The sequence below is a fragment of the Scyliorhinus torazame genome, chromosome 14 (genome assembly GCF_047496885.1).
Source record: "Scyliorhinus torazame isolate Kashiwa2021f chromosome 14, sScyTor2.1, whole genome shotgun sequence".
Classification (NCBI taxonomy): Eukaryota; Metazoa; Chordata; class Chondrichthyes; order Carcharhiniformes; family Scyliorhinidae; genus Scyliorhinus; species Scyliorhinus torazame.
In genome coordinates, this window is record NC_092720.1 from 197,471,091 (window position 1) to 197,490,853 (window position 19,763).

At 51.1% G+C, this 19,763-nt stretch overlaps 1 protein-coding gene across 1 annotated transcript in view; it reads right to left on the bottom strand.

Moving 5' to 3' along the window:
• Positions 1–351: 351 nt before the first annotated feature.
• Positions 352–19,763, bottom strand: part of LOC140390329 (uncharacterized) — a 103,022-nt gene continuing 83,610 nt past the window's right edge. The window contains exons 7-13 of the mRNA XM_072475394.1: positions 16,730–16,819; positions 14,693–14,797; positions 13,636–13,761; positions 13,451–13,546; positions 7,999–8,097; positions 4,592–4,641; positions 352–1,443 (exon numbers count right to left, since the gene is read on the bottom strand). Of these exons, the coding sequence (XP_072331495.1) occupies positions 1,372–1,443; positions 4,592–4,641; positions 7,999–8,097; positions 13,451–13,546; positions 13,636–13,761; positions 14,693–14,797; positions 16,730–16,819 (638 nt within the window). The 3' untranslated portion in view covers positions 352–1,371. The remainder of the gene's footprint in view (positions 1,444–4,591; positions 4,642–7,998; positions 8,098–13,450; positions 13,547–13,635; positions 13,762–14,692; positions 14,798–16,729; positions 16,820–19,763) is intronic.

Sequence of the window (19,763 nt, forward strand, 5' to 3'; positions counted from 1 at the left end):
TTCGGCCCATCGCGGGCTGGAGAATCGCCAGGGGGGGGGGCCCGCCGACCGGCACGGCGCGATTCCCGCCCCCGCCGAATATCCGGTGCCAGAGAATTTGGCAACCGGCAGGTGCAGGATTCACGCCAGCCCCCGGCGATACTCCGACCCGGCGGGGGTCAGAGAATCCCGCCCCATGTTCGGCAATCAGCCAGAGAATCCCCGTTGGCGGCAAAATCGGGAGCAGCGCCCCTTTTGCGATGCTCCACCCCCCTCCAAAACAGCGTACACGTAGAGTACTCCGCAAGCCTTCGGGACGGCCTGAGGACGTTGTGGTGTTGGGTGCTCTGGTGCACAGATGAGCCAACACAGTTGTATGTGGTACAACTCTATTTTATTTTAACTCTTGTATACAGTTCGTTCTGGATACTCAGCACCTGCTGTCTCCCTGAGTGTGTCGTGTAGCAGGTCTGTCCTTGTCCTTGTCTCCAGCTAATACTGACCACCAGGTGTCGTGTTTGTGCTTTTATATCTTTCTGTGATTGGTTGTGGTGTTGTGTGTTCTGATTTGTCTGTTGGTGTGTCTATCATGATGTGTGTGTTTGAATATCATGACAGACGTCACCTGTGGCCGTCGCCTGATGCTCCGCCTCCAATGGGCCGGGTTCCCGATGTCATCAGGCCCGTGTGCTTTTTTTTTCTGGGTACCCAGCATGGCGGCTGCGGACTGAGTCCAGTGACGCCACAGTCGGGAGGGAGCCGATCCGCGTGCAGGGGGGAGCTTTAGCTGTGGGCACTGGTGGGGGGGGGGGTGTCCAGGTGTGGCACGCCTGGCCAAAAGGGGGGCACTATTTGACAGGCTGGGTCCGCACGGGGCCAGTACCATGTTGCCCTGCGCGGCTGCTACAGGTGCCGCCTTGCGCATATGCGCCCAAGCACCAGGCAATTCTCCAGCCGTACCCGCATCTAGAACCAGGGGCTCTGCGCTGCGTGCCTGCTAGCCCCCCATCAGACAGAGGATCAGTGCAGCTTTTGCACCATTTTCTCGGGCGTGAAACATCACTGTTCCCACGCCGACATGAGCCCATGGTCTCTCAAACGGATAATCCAGCCCACAGAGTCACCCAGCAGGGTATGCCAGAATAAAAAGCACCAATCCGCAGCGAGGATCTGCTTAGCTCCAGGATTACAATGGAGTTGATTAGTTGCGAGCGAAGTCCATCAAAACGACATCACGGACTATGCCACAGGGCATCAAGGGGGAGGCCTGGGCCAGTACATTAGACCAGGAGTTTTCAGTTTGACCAAAATCTACAGTTTAAAAGTTATTTTAAAAGATAAAGCTTTTTGCTGGCAGTAATAAGTTAGAAAATTGTCACAATCTTGCTTCTTCTAAGAGTCTGGAGAAGATTCAAGTTCTCGATTTGGACCTGGAATATTCAATAGTTCCAATTCTCTGCCAGCCTATAATGAATGAAACACATTAATTATTTGCATTGATTAAACATTCACATACAAACAATGGAAACATAGACAAATGAAGACATGTGGATAGTACAACGAGACAGTAATAAACAGACAAAGAGAGACAGAGTAGCAGAGAGAGAAAAATGAGGGAGAAAAAAATTTAATTATGTGAATAGATCAAACAAACAATAATCTGCTGAGCCTGATACAAACTGGAAGAAAATGTCCTGATTATAGTAAACCCATAAGTTAAAGGGCTGACATGTCTTGGCGTAGAAACAATTAAACAATAATCAATACTACACACAAAAGAAATCCAACAAACATTTATGCAGCGGCACAAAAAAATAGCCCAGAGGCCAAATGTTACTTCAGGGGCGTCATCCTCCGACCCCCCGCCGGGTCGGAGAATCGCCGGGGGCTGGCGTGAATGCCGCCCCCGCCGGTTGACGAAGTCTCCGGCACCGGATATTCGGCGGGGGCGGGAATCGGGCCGTGCCGGTTGGCGGGCCCCCCCCCCCCGCTGGATTCTCCAGCCCGGATGGACCGAAGTCCCGCCGATAAATTGCCTGTCCCGCCGGCATGGATTAAACCACCTTTTGAACGGCGGGACAAGGCGGCGTGGGCGGGCTCCGGGGTCCTGGGGGAGGGCGCGGGGCGATCTGGCCCCGAGGGGTGGCCCCACGGTGGCCTGGCCCGCGATCGGGGCCCACCGATCCGCGGGTGGGCCTGTGCCGTGGGGGCACTCTTTCCCTTCCGCCTCTGCCACGGTCTCCACCATGGTGGAGGTGGAAGAGACTCCCTCCACTGCGCATGCGCGGGAAACTGTCAGCGGCCGCTGACGCTCCTGCGCATGCGCCGCCCCGAGATGTCATTTCCGCGCCAGCTGGCAGGGCAACAAAGGCCGTTTCCGCCAGCTGGCGGGGCGGAAGTTCCTCCGGCGCCGGCCTAGCCCCTCAATGTTGGGGCTCGGCCCCCAAAGATGCGGAGCATTCCGCACCTTTGGGGCAGCGCGATGCCCGTCTGATTGGTGCAGTTTTGGGCGCCAGTCGGCGGACATCGCGCCGTTTCGGGAGAATTTCGCCCCTCTGTGTATGTTTATGCCAATTACATCTTAAATAGTGGCCAGGATTTTTTGAATGGAGAGTTTCCCTTTCTACCATCCAAGTGTCAGTGTAGAACACATCCCTAACGTGGCTGGCTCCGCAGCCATTTAACACTCCAACAAGCATTAATTAGCTTGAGGCGGGCTTTTTACACTCCACTTGGCAGGAAGCCCTGCCTTAGAGAACTGCGGTCAATCTGATAGGCCAAGAACTCTCTTGTACCTGCAGTGCCGGAAGCTACAATGGCCAGGACTGGGACTGCAAGCAGTCCTCAGCGCCAAGGCCTTGGATTTCAGGGCCAGGTATGTACGGAGATCTTGGGGCAGGGATGGAAGGCAAGGCTGAGGGAAGTAGGCAGAGGGGGTGGGGTGTTGGCAGAGAGGCTGAGGTGGAGAGAGCCCCCTGGAGTCAGAACCTTTGAGGGGGCAGCCTATGTTAAAAGATGTACTGCTGGTGGAGGCCCCACCCCCTCATGTAGATACCTTGGAACATCACCACCTGTAGGTTCCCCCACAAGCCACTCACCATCCTGACATCCTGACTAGGAAATGTATCGCTGTTCCTTCAAACTCCTCTCACCAGCCTGAAAATGGAGACTGGGAGCAAAACTGCTCTAAGTGGTCAATGATTAGCCCCTTGAGGGCCACAATTGAGGCCAACCAGTTGAGGCCTCACCTGCCAATCATAAAGTTGAAGAGGTCACAGATGGGAGCCCAGTTGGAAGGCCATCCAAAAAATGTTCCAGTCAGCACCATTTTCCAAACTCACCGGTTGGAGATTGTGAATCTCTGCTCAGTGGGAAGACTTCCTCATTTTTAACAATAATAATCTTTATTGTCACAAATAGGCTTACAGTAACACTGCAATGAAGATACTGTGAAAAGCCCCTAGTCGCCATAATTCCGGCACCTGTTTGGGTACACAGAGGAGAATTCAGGAGCGAAATTCTCCTACCCGCCCCGCCACATTTCTGCCCCGACCCACCGGCGGGAGTCTCCGTTACACCGGCCGGTCAATGGGGTTTCCCATTGTGGGGCAGCCCCACGCCGTCGGGAAACCCCCGGGCGCTGGCAAAACGGAGACTCCCGCCGGCGGAGAATGACGCCCCAGAATGTCGAAATTACCAAACAGCATGGGCGGAATTCTCCGACCCCCCCCGCCGGGTCGGAGAATCGGGGTGGCGCCACGCGAATCGCGCCACGCCGCCCCGACACCAGGACGGAATTCTCCGCAGTGTGGAGAATCGGCGCCGGTCGGGGTATGCGGCGACTCTCCAGCCCGGGCCGGCACGAGCCGGCGCGCCGATTCTCCGGCCCGGATGGGCCGAGCTGCCCTCACCAAAAAGCCGAGTCCGAGTACCGCCGGCGCCGTTCTAACATCCTTGAGCTGGCGGGACTTTGGCGTTGAAGGGTCCGGGGGCGGCCTGTGGGGAGGGAGGGGGGTCCGACCCCGGGGGGGGGGGGGGCTCCATAGTGGCCTGGCCCGCGATCGGGGCCCACCGATCGGCGGGCCGGCCTCTCTGCCCTCCAGCCTCCTTTCCACCGCGCTGCCTACTCTAGCCCTTCTCCATTTGGCGTCGGGGCCGGCGCGGGGAAGGCCACTGCGCATGCGCTAATTGGCGCCGGCCCAACTGCGCCTGCGTGGAACCGGCGGTGCCAGGTTCAGGCCGGGCTCTCCAGCGCCGTCCTAGCCCCCTGTGGGCCGCAGAATGGGGTCCCGGAATGGGCGACGACGCCGGAGTAAAACACTCCCGTTTTTACTCCCGCGTCGGCACTTAGCCGCCCGATGGGAGAATCCCGCCCCATATCTTTCTGAACTTGTGGGAGCAAACCGGAGCACCCGGAGGAAACCCACGCAGACACAGGGAGAACGTGCAGACTCCACACAGACAGTGACCCAAGCCGGGAATCAAACCTGGGACCCTAGTGCTGTGAAGCAACAGTGCTAACCACTGTGCTACCGTGCTGCCCACATGTGTGTGTATCTGTGTGGTATATTTATTAAGAACATTGTAGAAATCTACATTGATAATAACATACTTGCTGTTCTTGATGGTTTTCGGCTCGACTGTTTCCATCTTTATTTCTGCCTGTAATGAATAAAATAATCCTTTGTAAAATCCAGACACCTGCCAGAATATTCTGAGACTTTCTGTCTGTTTCATCACCAGAACTGTTAAAAGTTACAATGGCCTCTGATTTGCCTCTGAAGCAGGTTTTGTGCATTTCTATGGGGCCCTGACAATGTGAAAAGACGAAGCCATCGATGGAGAACACAAATTTTCCCATCTGGTCCCTCAGGAATAACCGCAGGGGGACTTTCATTCAGTGCACATCAGGAAGCTGTGCAAACCTGGCCTGGGATTTTACCGGGATAGAACTCCCTGAGCTCAGAGGACGGAGTGTCCGGCTGCAGTCTTCAAATGTGCACTGGGAGTCAAAATGGAGAATCTGCTCACTCTTGACAAATCCGCTCACAAATGTTGAGTCTCCCTGGGAAAAGTCGTTGTGGGATTTAATTCATAAGAATTGTGCTCTGGGGCGAAAATCTCCGGAAACAGCGCGATGTCCGCCGACTGGCGCCAAAAACGGCGCAAATCAGTCGGGCATCGCGCCGCCCCAAAGGTGCGGAATGCTCCGCATCTTTGGGGGCCGAGCCCCAACCTTAAGGGGCTAGGTCGGCGCCGGACGAATTTCCGCCCCACCAGCTGGCGGGAAAGGCCTTTGGTGCCCCGCCAGCTGGCACGGAAATGACATCTCCGGGCGGCGCATGCGCGGGAGCGTCAGCGGACGCTGACGGCATTCCCGCGCATGCCCATTGGAGGGAGTCTCTTCCGCCTCCGCCATGGTGGAGACCGTGGCGAAGGCGGAAGGGAAAGAGTGCCCCCACGGCACAGGCCTGCCCGCGGATCGGTGGGCCCCGATCGCGGGCCAGGCCACCGTGGGGGCACCCCCCCTCGGGGCCAGATCGCCCCACGCCCCCCCCAGTACCCCGGAGCCCGCCCGCGCCGCCTTGTCCCGCCGGTAAGGTAGGTGGTTTAATCTACGCCGGCGGGACAGGCATTTTAGCGGCGGGACTTCGGCCCATCCGGGCCGGAGAATCGCGGGGGAATGCCCGCCAACCGGCGCGGCGCGATTCCCGCCCCCGCCGAATATCCGGTGGTGGAGAATTCGGCAACCGGCGGGGCGGGATTCACGCCAGCCCCCGGCGATTCTCCGACCTGGCGGAGGGTCGGAGAATCTTGCCCCTGAATCCAATCTTTCAACTGAGACTGATATTTCCACATTCCAGCAGACCTTGTTGATAATTTTCCAAATATTTAAAATGAACAAATGGGGAATCTTGTGAGGGCTCATTTTCCAAGTTCTGATAATTGCTCCCATCCATGTGGACCCCCCTCCGCTACACTAACCATTGTGTGTGCGTGTACTGTGCATGTCCGTGTACGCCTGCACACGTGTGTGCATCTGTTTCAGTGTTGTCACAAGAGAGGCTGTCTCGAAAAATCCTTCAGCACATTTCATCTCATTATCCCAGGATCCTACACCCCTACCACTTGCCCATTTGGGGGAATTTATTTACATAAACTGGCCATGCCCATCCTTCCCTTCCTGGTAATGTTTCCAAAGGTTGAACTTTGTTGCTCTTTTTAGCCTTAGTTTTATTACCTCTGATTATGTCACCTTTGCTCACGGGTCGCCGGGTATCTTTCTGATACCGCCACGTGGTTCAAGCTCGAGTTATGATTAATAAGTCAGCACACCGCTTAATAAGATTGAAATCAACGGTCATTTATTATATACAACAATTAATGCTTACACAATAAACCTACTATCTCGAAACCTACCACTACTGGCCAATACTTAACTTTAGGAAGGGCCCACCAGGTCAGGGAAACGAATGGCTTATCGAATCGGATCTGGCCCGCGGGATTCAAAAGGCTGATACGGGTCGATGGCTAGGAGTCTTTATCGGGTAGCGATCGCTGGAGTCAAACTTACGGTTCTTTGTTGAAGGTTCTTGCGAAGGTCGCGAGCAGGCGAAGAAGGGAGAGAGAGAGATCTGAACTTGGCCCCTCACTTTATAGGGCCCAGGGGCTTCCCGCCTCTCGGGGCGGCCCTTGACCCTGAGTCCCAAGTGATTGGACTTGTTCCCAATCACTGGGTTCGATATGCTCCAATAATGGGGCGATTCCTCGATCGGGGGGTGGTCGTTCACCTGTCTTTGTTTCGCCACTGCAGGCGCCGACAGGTCTGGCCCGGCATTCAATTGCTAATATGTTGCAATTGTTCCCGGGGATAACCGATTAAACTGCAGATGTCTAGGTTGATGGGCTGCTAATAGTCCTGAATGTAACTGCAGATGTCTGGGTTGATGTGCTGCTAATAGTCCTGAGTATCGATCTGGACCGACTTCCCCAGAGCCGAATACGCTATTCTGTCTGCAGCTGTCCGTTTGTGTCCTGTTGGCTGCTTTTCCCATCAGCCTTTTCCGTTAGCCATTTTAAATCGGGTTTTGGCCAAATTAATAGGGAATCAGCCATTTTAGGTGGCTACAACTTCCTGTGTGAATTAAATACTTCCTGACATCTCTTCTAAATCTTCTCTTCACAACACAGAACGTGCATCTTAAAGGAATGTTGCACGTTCACTACATTGGAATTCATGCAGCACAGTAGCAAAAGTGGATAGCACTGTGGCTTCACAGCGCCAGGGCCCCAGGTTCAATTCCCCACTGGGTCACTGTCTGTGCGGAGTCTGCACGTTCTTCCCTTGTCTGCGTGGGTTTCCTCCGGGTGCTCCGGTTTCCTCCCACAGTCCAAGGACGTGCAGGTTAGGTGGATTGGCCATGATAAATTGCCCTTAGTGACCAAAAAAAAAGGTTAGACGGGGTTATTGGGTTATGGGGATGGGGTGGAAGTGAGGGCTTAAGTGGGTCGGTGCAGATTCGATGGGCCGAATGGCCTCCTTCTGCACTGTATGTTCTATCAAGTCCCACCTAAGTCACCAGCTACTAGGCTGGCAGCCCCGTGAGACAATGCTGAGAGAACTGTTGACTAATCGCACCTTCAATCACTATCAGATTGTCCACAGCAGCCCCATACATGACATGAGGAAAACCCCAGTGGTGGAGAGATTTGGGAACCAGTTGGGAATCTCATTCACTTCAATCAGGTCCCCGGAGACATTTCTCCTTCAGGTTCTGCTCACTCACATTACTGCACACAACAGCATTACCCAAGTCAGTACAACCTGCCTATGCTTTCAGCCTTTACCTTATACACAAAGATGTGAAAACGAGTAATGTACTCATGAGGTTTCGTTTGCAATTGTTCCATTTGAAAAATTTCGGTGATTGCAAAAATCAATGGTTAAAGCTTTCATTATAAATGAACTCCTTAGAAAGTGACAAGACTAGTGAATCCTTGGATGGATTTGATACTCACAAAACCATGTTACAGAGGCCATCGACAGGATGATAACAAAGGTGACCAGTATTGCGCCTAGTATCCACCAAGTTAAATAGACAGCACGGCAACCTTGATCTGAAAATGTACAACAATGAATGCAATTAGTTAATTCACACTGTTATGGGCGAGGCGTTTTCAGAACCCCAAAATGTATCATGGAGTTCAACCAACCTCTCCCTTTAATGTATTTGTTGCTTTTCCTGGCGCACGGCTTTTCCCTAGGTGTGGAATTACAATCATGGACACGTGGTGTTTTAAACACAAAACACTGTTTATTCCATGAACTCAACTTAACATCTCAAATAAACATTGGATCTCTTGACACCCCTTACTTCAAAGATAACTCAGAAAATATTGCAACAGTAAATAATTCCTTAAAATGTTCTTTCAAACTTCCAAGAGACTTAACACCTTAAAACAAAATCACATCAGGTTAAAGGCTTTACTTTAAATCACCCAAATGATCCAGAGATGGTCTTTTATGGCAGACACCACAGCAAATCCAGCTCACTGCAAAACACAGACACTCACAAGCTCTTTTCAAACTAACTGCAGCTCTCTGGAAACACACAGACACACACCTGGGGCGTCATTCTCCGACCCCCCGCCGGGTCAGAGAATCGCCGGGGGCTGCCGTGAATCCCACCCCCGCCGGTTGCCGAAATCTCCGGCACCGGAGATTGGGCGGGGGCGGGAATCGCGCCGCGCCGTTTGGCGGGCCCCCCCCCGCTCGATTCTCCAGCCCGGATGGGCCGAAGTCCCGCCGATAAATTGCCTGTCCCACCGGCGTAAATTAAAGTACCGTCCTGAGGGGGGCGCGGGGCGATCTGACCCCGGGGGGTGCCCCCACGGTGGCCTGGCCCGCAATCGGGGCCCACCGATCCGCGGGCGGGCCTGTGCCATGGGGGCACTCTTTCCCTTCCGCCTCTGCCACGGTCTCCACCATGGCGGAGGCGGAAGAGACTCTCCCCACTGCGCATGCGAGGGAAACTGTCAGCGGCCGCTGACGCTCCCGCGCATGCGCCGCCCCGACATGTCATTTCCGCGCCAGCTGGCGGGGCAACAAAGGCCGTTTCCGCCAGCTGGCGGGGCAGAAATTCCTCCGGCGTCGGCCTAACCCCTCAATGTTGGAGCTCGGCCCCCAAAGATGCGGAGCATTCAGCACCTTTGGGGCGGTGCGATGCCCGTCTGATTGGCGCCGTTTTGGGCGGCAGTCGGCGGACATCGCGCCGTTTGGGGAGAATTTCGCCCCAGCTCTTTTTCAAAACTGCCAAAACTAAACTGCAAAACTAAACTGCAAAATGGCTGACCTGAGCTTTGCTCCACCCAGTCTATGACATCACTGTTTTCTTAAAGGTATATTGCTTAAAAATCCAGTTCTTAAAGGCACTCTCGCATGACAACACAGAGTATCCCCCTTTCCAATTTGCATTTATACAGAAACTTAAGCATAGTAAAACATCCCAAGATGTATAATAGGAGTGTTTCCACACAAATATTGTCACAGAGCTATAACAGCTACACAGAAAAACTAAGGTGAACAAAGCTATGAACCCTGCAGAAAATAACTCAACCCTGACTCCTGAATGCCTGACCACAATCTGCAAGATGGATGGTCAATTTTCTTTGGGATGTAAGTAGTAGAATAGATAGGGGTGAACCAGTGGTTATGGTGTATTTAGATTTTCAGAAAGCTTTTGATAAAGTCCTACAGAAGAGCTCAGTGTGCTAAATAAAAGTGCATGGGAGTGGGTAATATATTGTCATGGATTGAGAATTGGTTAGCAGACAGGAACCAGAGCGTAAGAGTAAATGTTTTTTTTCAAAGTGGCAGGCAGTGACTAGTGGGATCAGTGCTTGGGCCCCAGCTATTCACAAGATACATCAATAGAATAGACAGTGCAGACTGAGGCCATTCGGCACCGACCCTCCGAAAGAGCACTCTACCTAGGCCCACACCCCACCCTATCCCCATACCCCACCTAACCTTTTGGACACTAAGAGGCACCTAAACTTTGGACTGCGGGAGGCAACTGGAGCACCCGGAGGAAACCCATGTAGACACGGGGAGAATGTGCAAACTCCACACAGTCACCCAAGGACGGAATTGAGCCCAGTTCCCTCCCGCTGTGAGGTAGCAGTGCTAACCACTGTGCCGGGATGCTTTGGATGAGGGAACCAAAAGTATTTTAAAGTCTCCTAACAACATGAGACTTGATGGAAATGAGTGGTGAGGAGAATGTGAGGAGTCAATATGATTTAGAGTGAATGGGCAAATATATAGTACCTGCAGAATAATGTGGATAAATGTGGCATTTATCCACTTCAGATGGGGAAACATTATTTAAATGCTGATAGATTGGGATATTGTGACAAAGAGGTTGGGTGTCCTAGTAGTCCAGTCACTGAAAGCAAGCGTGCAAGTACAGCAAACAGTTAAAAAGGCAAATGGTCTATTGGCCTTCATTGCAAGGGTACTTGAGCACGGAGAGAGTGCAGGGGTATGGTGCTGTGATAGAGGATCAGGCATGGCCTTGCGGAATGGTGGAATAGGCTCGAAGGGCCGAATGGCTTACTCCTGCTCCTATTTTTTTTTAAACTTTTAAAAAAATTTAGAGTACCTAATTCATTTTTTCCAATTTAGCGTGGCCAATCCACCTACCCTGCACATCTTTGGGTTGTGGGGGCGAAACCCACGCAAACACAGAGAGAATGTGCAAACTCCACACGGATAGTGACCCAGAGCCGGGATTGAACCTGGGACCTCGGTGCCATGAGACAGCAGTGCTAACCACTGTGCCACCGTGCTGCCCCTGCTCCTATTTCTTTTAATGTTTCTGTGTGATGGAATACTCTCCACTTGCCTGGATGAGTGCAGCTCCAACAACACTCAAGAAGCTTGACACCATCCAGGACAAAGCAACCTGCTTGATTGGCACCCCATCCACAAACATTCACTTCCTCCACCACCTTCGCATAGTGGCAGCACTCTGTACCATCTACAATATACACTGCAGCACCTCATCAAGGTTCCTAAGGTAACATCCATGACCACTACCATGCAGAATATCAAGGGCAGTAGGTACATAGGAATGCCACCACCTGGACCTTTCACTCCAAGTCATTGACCATCCCGACTTGGAAATATATCGCTGTTCCTCCACTATCGCTGGGTCAAAATCCTGGAATTCCCTCCCTAACAGCACTGTGGTTGCACCTACACCTCATAGATTGCAGCAGTTCATGAAGACAGCTCCCGACCACCAAGGGTAATAAGGGATGGGCGATAAATGCCCACATCCCGTATATTTGAAAAAAGGTTTTAAAGGAGGTGGAGAGATGGGGAGGTTTAGGGAAAGAATTCCACAGCTAAGAATCCAGAAAACTGAAATCACGACGGACAATGGCGCCATTGACGCCAGCATGTTTGGCGCTGCGCTGGTCGCAGGCCGCTCTAAGCGGCTGGCCCGCCAGTTCTCGGCCCGGGATGGGCCAAGCGGCCGCAGTTAAAATGCTGAATCCCACCGGCACCATCCACACTTGCTCGCAGCCGGCAGGAACTCTGCGTGCAAGGTTCGGGTGGCGGCCTGTGGAGGGGGTGACTTCTACCCCAGGGCGGGGGGCCCTCCGATGCGGCCTGGCCCGCGATCGGGGCCCACCGATCGGTGGGCCGGCCTCTCGCTCTGCCGGCCTCTTTTCCTACGCGTCGGCCCCTGCACTCCTGCGCCATGTTGCGTCGGGGCCGGCGCGTTGAAGGAGGCCACCGCTCATGCACGCGTTGCCGCCGGCGCCACTGAGCATGTGCGCGTTGGGGCCGGCGCCACTGCGCATGCCCGGATCCCGCGGCGCACAGTTCGCGCCGGGATCAGCAGCTGGAGCGGCGTGGACCACTTCAGCACCGTGCTGGCCCCAACCTGCCAGCGGCCCATTCAGGCCGTCGTAAAACGTGATGCCATTTACGACGGCATGGACACTCTGCCGCGGGATGGGAGAATCCCAACCATGATCACCACAAATTCAGGCATCACTGTAGGGATTCTATTCTATGATTTAATGGTATATAAGAACTCCAAAAAAGGAATATTAAAGGATACAGGGAGCAAGCATGAGAATGGGACCAAACTAAATGAAGCACTGTTACTGATGTAAACTTGATGGGTCTTTTGTGCTGGGATATTCTACAATCTGACCAGCCCTAGGATGACTGAAGGCAAAATATATTTTTCCTGCACATCTTGCAAACAAAGCCAGTGTCAAACATAGTGTTATGGATTCCTTTGGACGCAAGTGGGGAAATGTAAGCTCAATTTGTGTTCCTGTGTTTGCGTGTTAAGAAAGGGTCGAGAACTTGGGGTATGGTTTCATTTCTAAAAAATGTTGCCTGTACGTCTGTGGGTCTGTTCAGCTGCATACATTCAGTGAGATTTTTACAAATACTAAAACAAGCACAGTGTATTTAAAAAAATTAGGCTGTTGCTAGGCACCAGGGCCTGCACAGAAACGCCAGAGCAGTTTAGTCAGCGGCGAGAAGATGGCCCAGGAGTAAGCAGTTCTCACAGAACCTGCTGTAACAGGCCAGGCATGAAAAGAAAATGTTGCAAGGACGTCCCAAGCTAAAGAACAGCAAGTCCAAGAAGCCAGGGAATAGATCAGAAGAGTGTTCCCGAAAGACTGTGAAGTCAAAGGAACAAAGAATAGGCTGGAAAAGGTGCTGTTCACTGAAGTTGAGTGAGGAGCAGTGAACCACTCATTAAAAGACAAAGCTGAGCTCAATAGCTTCACAATGAGGGCTGTCAAGAAACCGATAGCAGTGAATGAAATAACAGAGTTTTACTCCGCTCAATTTTATTCTCCATTGACTTCAATGCGCGATGAAATTATCTCTCCAGAACGTCACTGAATGGCCATCAGGATTGGGAATCCAGCCAATTTTACCCTTCCTAATTTGGGTTGGAAGATGGTGGAGTGGGAGAAGGGGGCACCGAAGTTTAATTGTATCCTCCCTGCTATTGCCCCAATTGAGACTTACTTCTTCAACACAAACCTGGGGCCTTCCTATTTATTCTACATGGTTCAGCCATTCAATGGACAAACTTACTGAAAACAGACAGGTAACACAGAAGAGAATTCAATTGGTTGAAATGTTAAGAAGAGTTGGGAAGCACTGTGGTTTGCACTGCTGCCTACAGCGCTAACGACCCGGTTTGATCCCGGCCCCGGATCACTGTCCGTGTGGAGTTTGCACAGTCTCCCGTGTCTGCGTGGGTTTCACCCCCACAACCCAAAGATGTGCAGGATAGGTAGATTGGCCTACCTAATTTGCCCCTTAATTGGAAAAAAAATAATTGGGTACTCTAAATTAAAAAAAGGGAACAAAGAAAAAAAAAAAATGTTATGAAGAGTAATGAAAAGTTTCCAGTAAACTCACTGTTTTGCTGAATTTCTTCTGCTAGGATGGCGATTGAGATGGCAATCACAATAAAGGGACATGTGGCACAACTTGTATCAAGTAAACCTCGAAAAGCTGTCAAGTGCAAACCACACAATGATTTAGGTGGTGCAGTTTTCATTTTTAGGATTGGAACTTTATCGGATATAGAAAGTGTTTTTTACCTGCACACTTCAGAAATGCTGTAACACATTGATGTTTCAAGCTCCAAAGTGATATGGTATATGTCAGAGCCAAAACTAGCAGGCTAACCACAAAGATTAAAGCCATCACCGACACAGAGGCAGCACCTGTACAATAGATTCAAAATAATGGTAGTTAGTCTCATCTAATGGCAGACTAAGAGGTGCACAAATGTTTTTGTCCAACACTGGCTCGTATATTAATTCCCCATTCATTTTTAAAAATACATTTACAGTACCCAATTCATTTTTTCCGATTAAGGGCCAATTTAGCCTGGCCAATCCACCTACCCTACACATCTTTGGGTTGTGGGGGCGAAACCCACGCAAACACGGGGAGAATGTGCAAACTCCACACGGATAGTGACCCAGAGCCGGGATCGAACCTGGGACCTCGGCGCCGTGAGGCAGCAGGGCTAACCCACTGCGCTACCGTGCTGCCTGAATTCCCATTCCTAATTGATATGAGAACATAGAGGTGGCTCTTCTACTAGAAATGCTGTTGCCTTGTTCTGATGGAGCTCTGTGTTGTTAGGTAGGGAATTCCAAGCTACGAACCCAGTGATGTGTCTGTGCTGTTATTGTGATATTGTTCTTATTAGGAATGTACATGCTGATATTGTGATATAATCGTTACTAGGAGTGTACATGTTGATATTGTGATAATATTGTTACTAGGAATGGATATGTTGACAAGTGTTCATGCTGATATTCTGATGTTACCATTATTAGGGGCAAATGTGTCGACACAATGACAGGAACTAAGGAGCCACAGACATCTCTGCTGGTGTATCTGATTATTCAGCATTGGGAAGACCAAGGCTACCACTAAAAACAGGGTCATCAGCCGACAGAACCCAAGATGTACCTGCACTTCACAGAGGGTTATGTGGGCCAGGACCACAGTAATCTGCTTTTTACAGACCACTATGTATTGACTAAGCTGCTCATTCTTTTTGAATTACCCTGCAGAATACTAGCTCGCTTCATCTTAACTGATTATTTTCACATAAATAAATCGTTTTTTCTGAACACATACCTTTAATTGCTATCCAGGAAGCGAGAGCAACAACAATGGCAACAAGTGACGAAATGTTACTAAACAACAGGATCCGAAACACTTGTCTGCCATAGTTCATCGGGGCTACAAGGAAAGGAATAATAATTAAAGCTATTTGCCATCCAGTTTAACCTACCTTATAACAATACTACATAAGAGAAAGTGAATTGTACACACAGCATCTGGACAATGCATAACTGGTAACAATGGTGATCTCTGGGTTGGACGTGCTGCAGGTGTTACCGGTATTACAGTCGTGGGGTAAACCAATCACTCATCAATGACCCACATTAGAGCAGTAGATTGAAGAAACTCAATGAGCTGACTTTCACCAGAGCCACCAATGAGAGCCCAAAACAACATATGTCGTTCAGAATTTCTGGACACAATTTACATTTCAGAGCCAATTTTGTAAGGTGCGCCACTAAGGACGCCCCTCGCCCAGAGAATGAAATGGAGGATATGCCATCAACCTTTCCCTATGTATGTCAGCATTGGATGAGGCTCCCTTTTAAGCAAAGTCCACTGCAGGTGCAGACCTGGCCTGCTATATTGACAAAACACAAATTTCTTTACCCGTCGGTCTGGCCTCAATAAAAGTCGAGATGGATTTGCAGGCACAGCATTAGTTATTTTATTTGACTTGCAAGCCTGATTCATTTCACAGAGGCACAGGACACAGGACTAGTCTCCTACACCCCGGGAAAGCGAATGAACAAGGAGACAAAGGGATTTCTGCAAATACATTCAAATGGGGCAGCACGGTAGCATGGTGGTTAGCACAATTGCTTCACAGCTCCAGGGTCCCAGGTTCGATTCTGGCTTGGGTCACTGTCTGCACGTCCTCCCCATGTGTGCGTGGGTTTCCTCCGGGTGCTCCGGTTTCCTCCCACAGTCCAAAGATGTGCAGGTTAGGTGAATTGGCCATGCTAAATTGTCCTTAGTGTCCAAAATTGCCCTTAGTGTTGGGTGGGGTTACTGGGTTATGGGGATAGGGTGGAGGTATTGACCTTGGATGGGGTGCTCTTTCCAAGAGCCGGTGCAGACTCGATGGGCCAAATGGCCTCCTTCTGCACTGTAAATTCTATGAAATGGTATCAAGTTTCACATACACGATTCCCATAGGTCATCCTATACCCCTCCTGACCTGGCCATACATCCTGATTGGCTCACTTCTCATCCCTTCCTCTGGCCGCTTTATTCCCCAGCATCCTTTTCTCCTCCTTTGCTGGACACACCTCCTCCTTGCTTTTCCATGCGGTCCGAAATCCTTTGTCTGTGAACTCGCCAGGATGAGACTGGCCTATCTCTACATTACAGTAACTAATATCTCTAAAGTAACCATTTTATATCACATTCATCAATATCACTCTACTGCTCGCGAGGCCTAATATTTATATCGTTGTGAATAATATGGGGCAAGTGTCTACAGTACTGGGCAGCACGGTAGCACAAGTGGCTAGCACTGTGGCTTCACAGCGCGAGGGTCCCAGGTTCAATTCCCCACTGGGTCACTGTCTGTGCGGAGTCTGCACGTTCTCCCCGTGTCTGCGTGGTGCTCCGTCCGGTTCCTCCCACAGTCCAAAGACGTGCAGGTTAGGTGGATTGGCCATGATAAATTGCCCTGAGGGACCAAAAAGGTTAGGAGGCGTTATTGGGTTACGGGGATAGGGTGGAAGTGAGGGCTTAAGTGGGTCGGTGCAGACTCGATGGGCCGAATGACCTCCTTCTACACTGTATGTTCTATGTTCAACACTGCAGCGTACAAGATTGTCCAAATGGTCAGAGCCTAAAACATATACGTTAGAAAGGAGCTCCAAATTCAAAAATTAAATATTACAGACACTGGAAATCTGAATGAAAACCAGAAACTATTGGTAACATTCGATAGGTCTGGCAGCATCTGTGGAGAGAGAAACTGAGTTAAGGCTTTGCATCCATAATTTCCACACTGGGAAGACAAAATGTAGACTGTGTGACCAGTTTATGTAACATCTCCACTGGGTGGAGTCATACCTGGCACAGAGGAAGATGTTCCAGGAAGTGGGGGCCAATTCATCTCGGATGCAGTAAATCGCTGCAGGAGTTCCACACTAGGATAGCGCCCTAGTTTAATAAGGACGTGGGGAGTCCACACAGAGTACAATAAGAAACAAAGTTTTATTTATACAAACAATATGTACACTAACCGGTAAATCCCTGCCAGTTTCTAACCTGCCTTACTGGCCGACCTTATATATAATGATTATTGAGATGCGCCACCCCTAGTGGGGGGGGTCGTAAGGAACACGAGGAAGACAAGCATCCCCACCCCGTAGGTCCGGTGTGGGATATTATATCTAGAGCCAACAATCTTCATCTGCTTTACCAATGATCTACATTCTGCCAAAAGGTCAGAAGTGGGGATGCTCGCTGATGATTGCACAATGTGCAACACTATTCGCGACTCCTCAGTTACTGAACCGGTCGATGTTCAACTGCAGCAAAACCCGGACAATATCCAAGCTTGGGCTGACACGTGGCAAGTTATATTCACGCCACACAAAGTGCCAGACAAGAACAATCTCCAACAAGAGAGAATCAAACCATCACCACTTGCCATTCAATGGCATTACCATCAGGGAATCCCACACTATCAACATCCTGGGAGTTACCATTAGGCTTGCCAAGTAGCACCAGCAGTGCCAGCGTACCATCCGGCCCAAATGGTACCTAGGGGCCTCTGATCCCCTGGGAGACCCCCAGAAGTTTTTTTTTCAAAAAATATACTTTATTCATAAAATTTATGATAAACATTGCAGAACATTTTGAATTGTCTTGACTGTACATTTCCATCAGAGTTAAACCTTCACCTGACTTTCTTCCATTCAATTGGGATGACATTACACACATATCGCTCTTTACATTACAATTCCTTCTTAAACATTTACATTGTCATGTTCTGCCCCAAGCTTGAGTGCGTCCCTCAGCACGTAGTCCTGGACCTTGGAATGTGCCAGTCTGCAACACTCGGTCGAGGGCAATTCTTTGCACTGGAAGATCAGCAAGTTTCGGGCAGACCAAAGAGCGTCTTTCACCGAGTTGATGACCTTCCAGCAGCAGTTGATGTTTGTCTCGGTGTGTCCCCCTGGAAACAGTCCGTAGAGCACAGAGTCCTGCGTCACAGGGCTGCTCGGGATGAACCTTGACAAATACCACTGCATCTCTCTCCAGACCTTCTTTGCAGAGGCACTTTCCACAAGGAGATGGGTGACCGTCTCATTTCCCCCACAGCCACTCCGAGGGCAGCGTGCAACGGCGCTGAGCCTCCGAGTGTACGTGAAGAATCTGACGGGGAGGGCCCTTCTCACCACCAGCCAAGCTAGGTCTTGGTGCTTGTTTGTAAGTTCTGGTGATGAGGCGTTCTGCCAGATGACTCTGACAGACTGCTCAGGGAACCATCCAAAGTCCTCTGCAGTCTCCTTTTACCTGAGGGCCCCGAGGACATTACGTGCTGACCACTGCTTCATTGCCTTGTGGTCAAAGGTATTTTTCTTCAAACATTTTTCCACGCGGGACAGGTGGTACGGCACGGTCCAAATACTTGGAGCGTTCCGCAGCAATGAGGCCAGGCCCATCCTTCGTAACACTGGGGTCAGGTAGAACCTCAGTATGTAGTGACACTTGGAGTTTGCATACTGGGGGTCCACACACAGTTTGATGCAGCTGCACACAAAGGTGGCCATCAGGATGAGGGAGACGTTGGGTACATTCCGCCCTCCCTTCTCCAGCGGTTTGTACATGGTGTCCCTTCGGATCTCCAGATGAATTTGAAGAAGGCTCGGGTGACTGCTGCGGCGTAGGGTTGGATAATGGGCCAGACCTGCTCTACGTACAGTAGCACCGAGAGTACCTCACACCTGATGACGAGGGTTTTGCCCGCAATGGAGAGGGAGCGTTGCACCCACCAGCCCAGTTTCTGTCTGACCTTGGCAAAGCGCTCCTCCCAGTTTTTGGTGCACGCCCCAGCTGCTCTGAACCATATCCCCAGCACCTTCAGGTAATCTGACCTGACAGTGAAGGGGACAAAGGACTGGTCGGCCCAGTTCCCAAAGAACATGGCCTCGCTCTTGCCGCGGTTTACCTTGGCTCCCGAGGCCAGTTCAAACTGGTCGCAGGTGGTCAAGAGCCTGCGTACAGACGCAGGATCCGAGCAGAAGACGGCAACGTCGTCCATATACAGGGAGACCTTAACTTGCACGCCTCCACTGCCTGGGATCGTCACTCCTCTTATACCCGGATCCTTCCTGATGGACTCGCAAAAGGTTCTATGCAGCACACAAACAGGGCCGAGGAGAGAGGGCAGCCCTGCCTGACTCCAGATTTGATCTGGAACTTTTCTGAATCCCACCCATTGATTAAGACTGCGCAATAGATGTCTGTTGTAGAGCAGTTTGATCCAGTTGCGAATTCCCTCCCCAAACCCCATTTTGGAGAGCACATCCATCATGTAGGTGTGCGATATTCTGTCAAACGCCTTCTCCTGGTCAAGGCTGATGAGGCAGGTGCCCACCTTCCTGTCCTGCATGTAGGCGATCGTATCCCTGAGTAGCGCGAGGCTATCGGAGATCTTCCTGCCGGGTACAGCACAGGTCTGGTCAGGGTGGATCACCGACTCCAGAGCAGGCTTGACCCGATTGGCGATGACCTTGGCTAGAATTTTGTAATCCACATTCAACAGTGAAATGGGTCGCCAATTTCAAATTTCTTCCCTTTCCCCCTTCTGCTTGTAGATGAGGGTGATGATGCCTTTCCTCATGGATTCTGACATGCTGCCTTCCAGGAGCATACTCTAGTACCCTTCCAGCAGGTCTGGGCCCATCCAGTCCCACAGAGCCGAATACAACTCAGCCGGTTAGCCGTCGTTTCCGGGAGTTTTACTCGTCTCAAAGGACCTGACGGCCTTTGTCAGCTCGTCCAGAGTTAGCGGTTTGTCCAGGTTTTCCCACTCACTGTCGCCCAAGACCTCTGTGATAGACGACAGGAAGGTCTGGGAAACAGTGTTACCTGT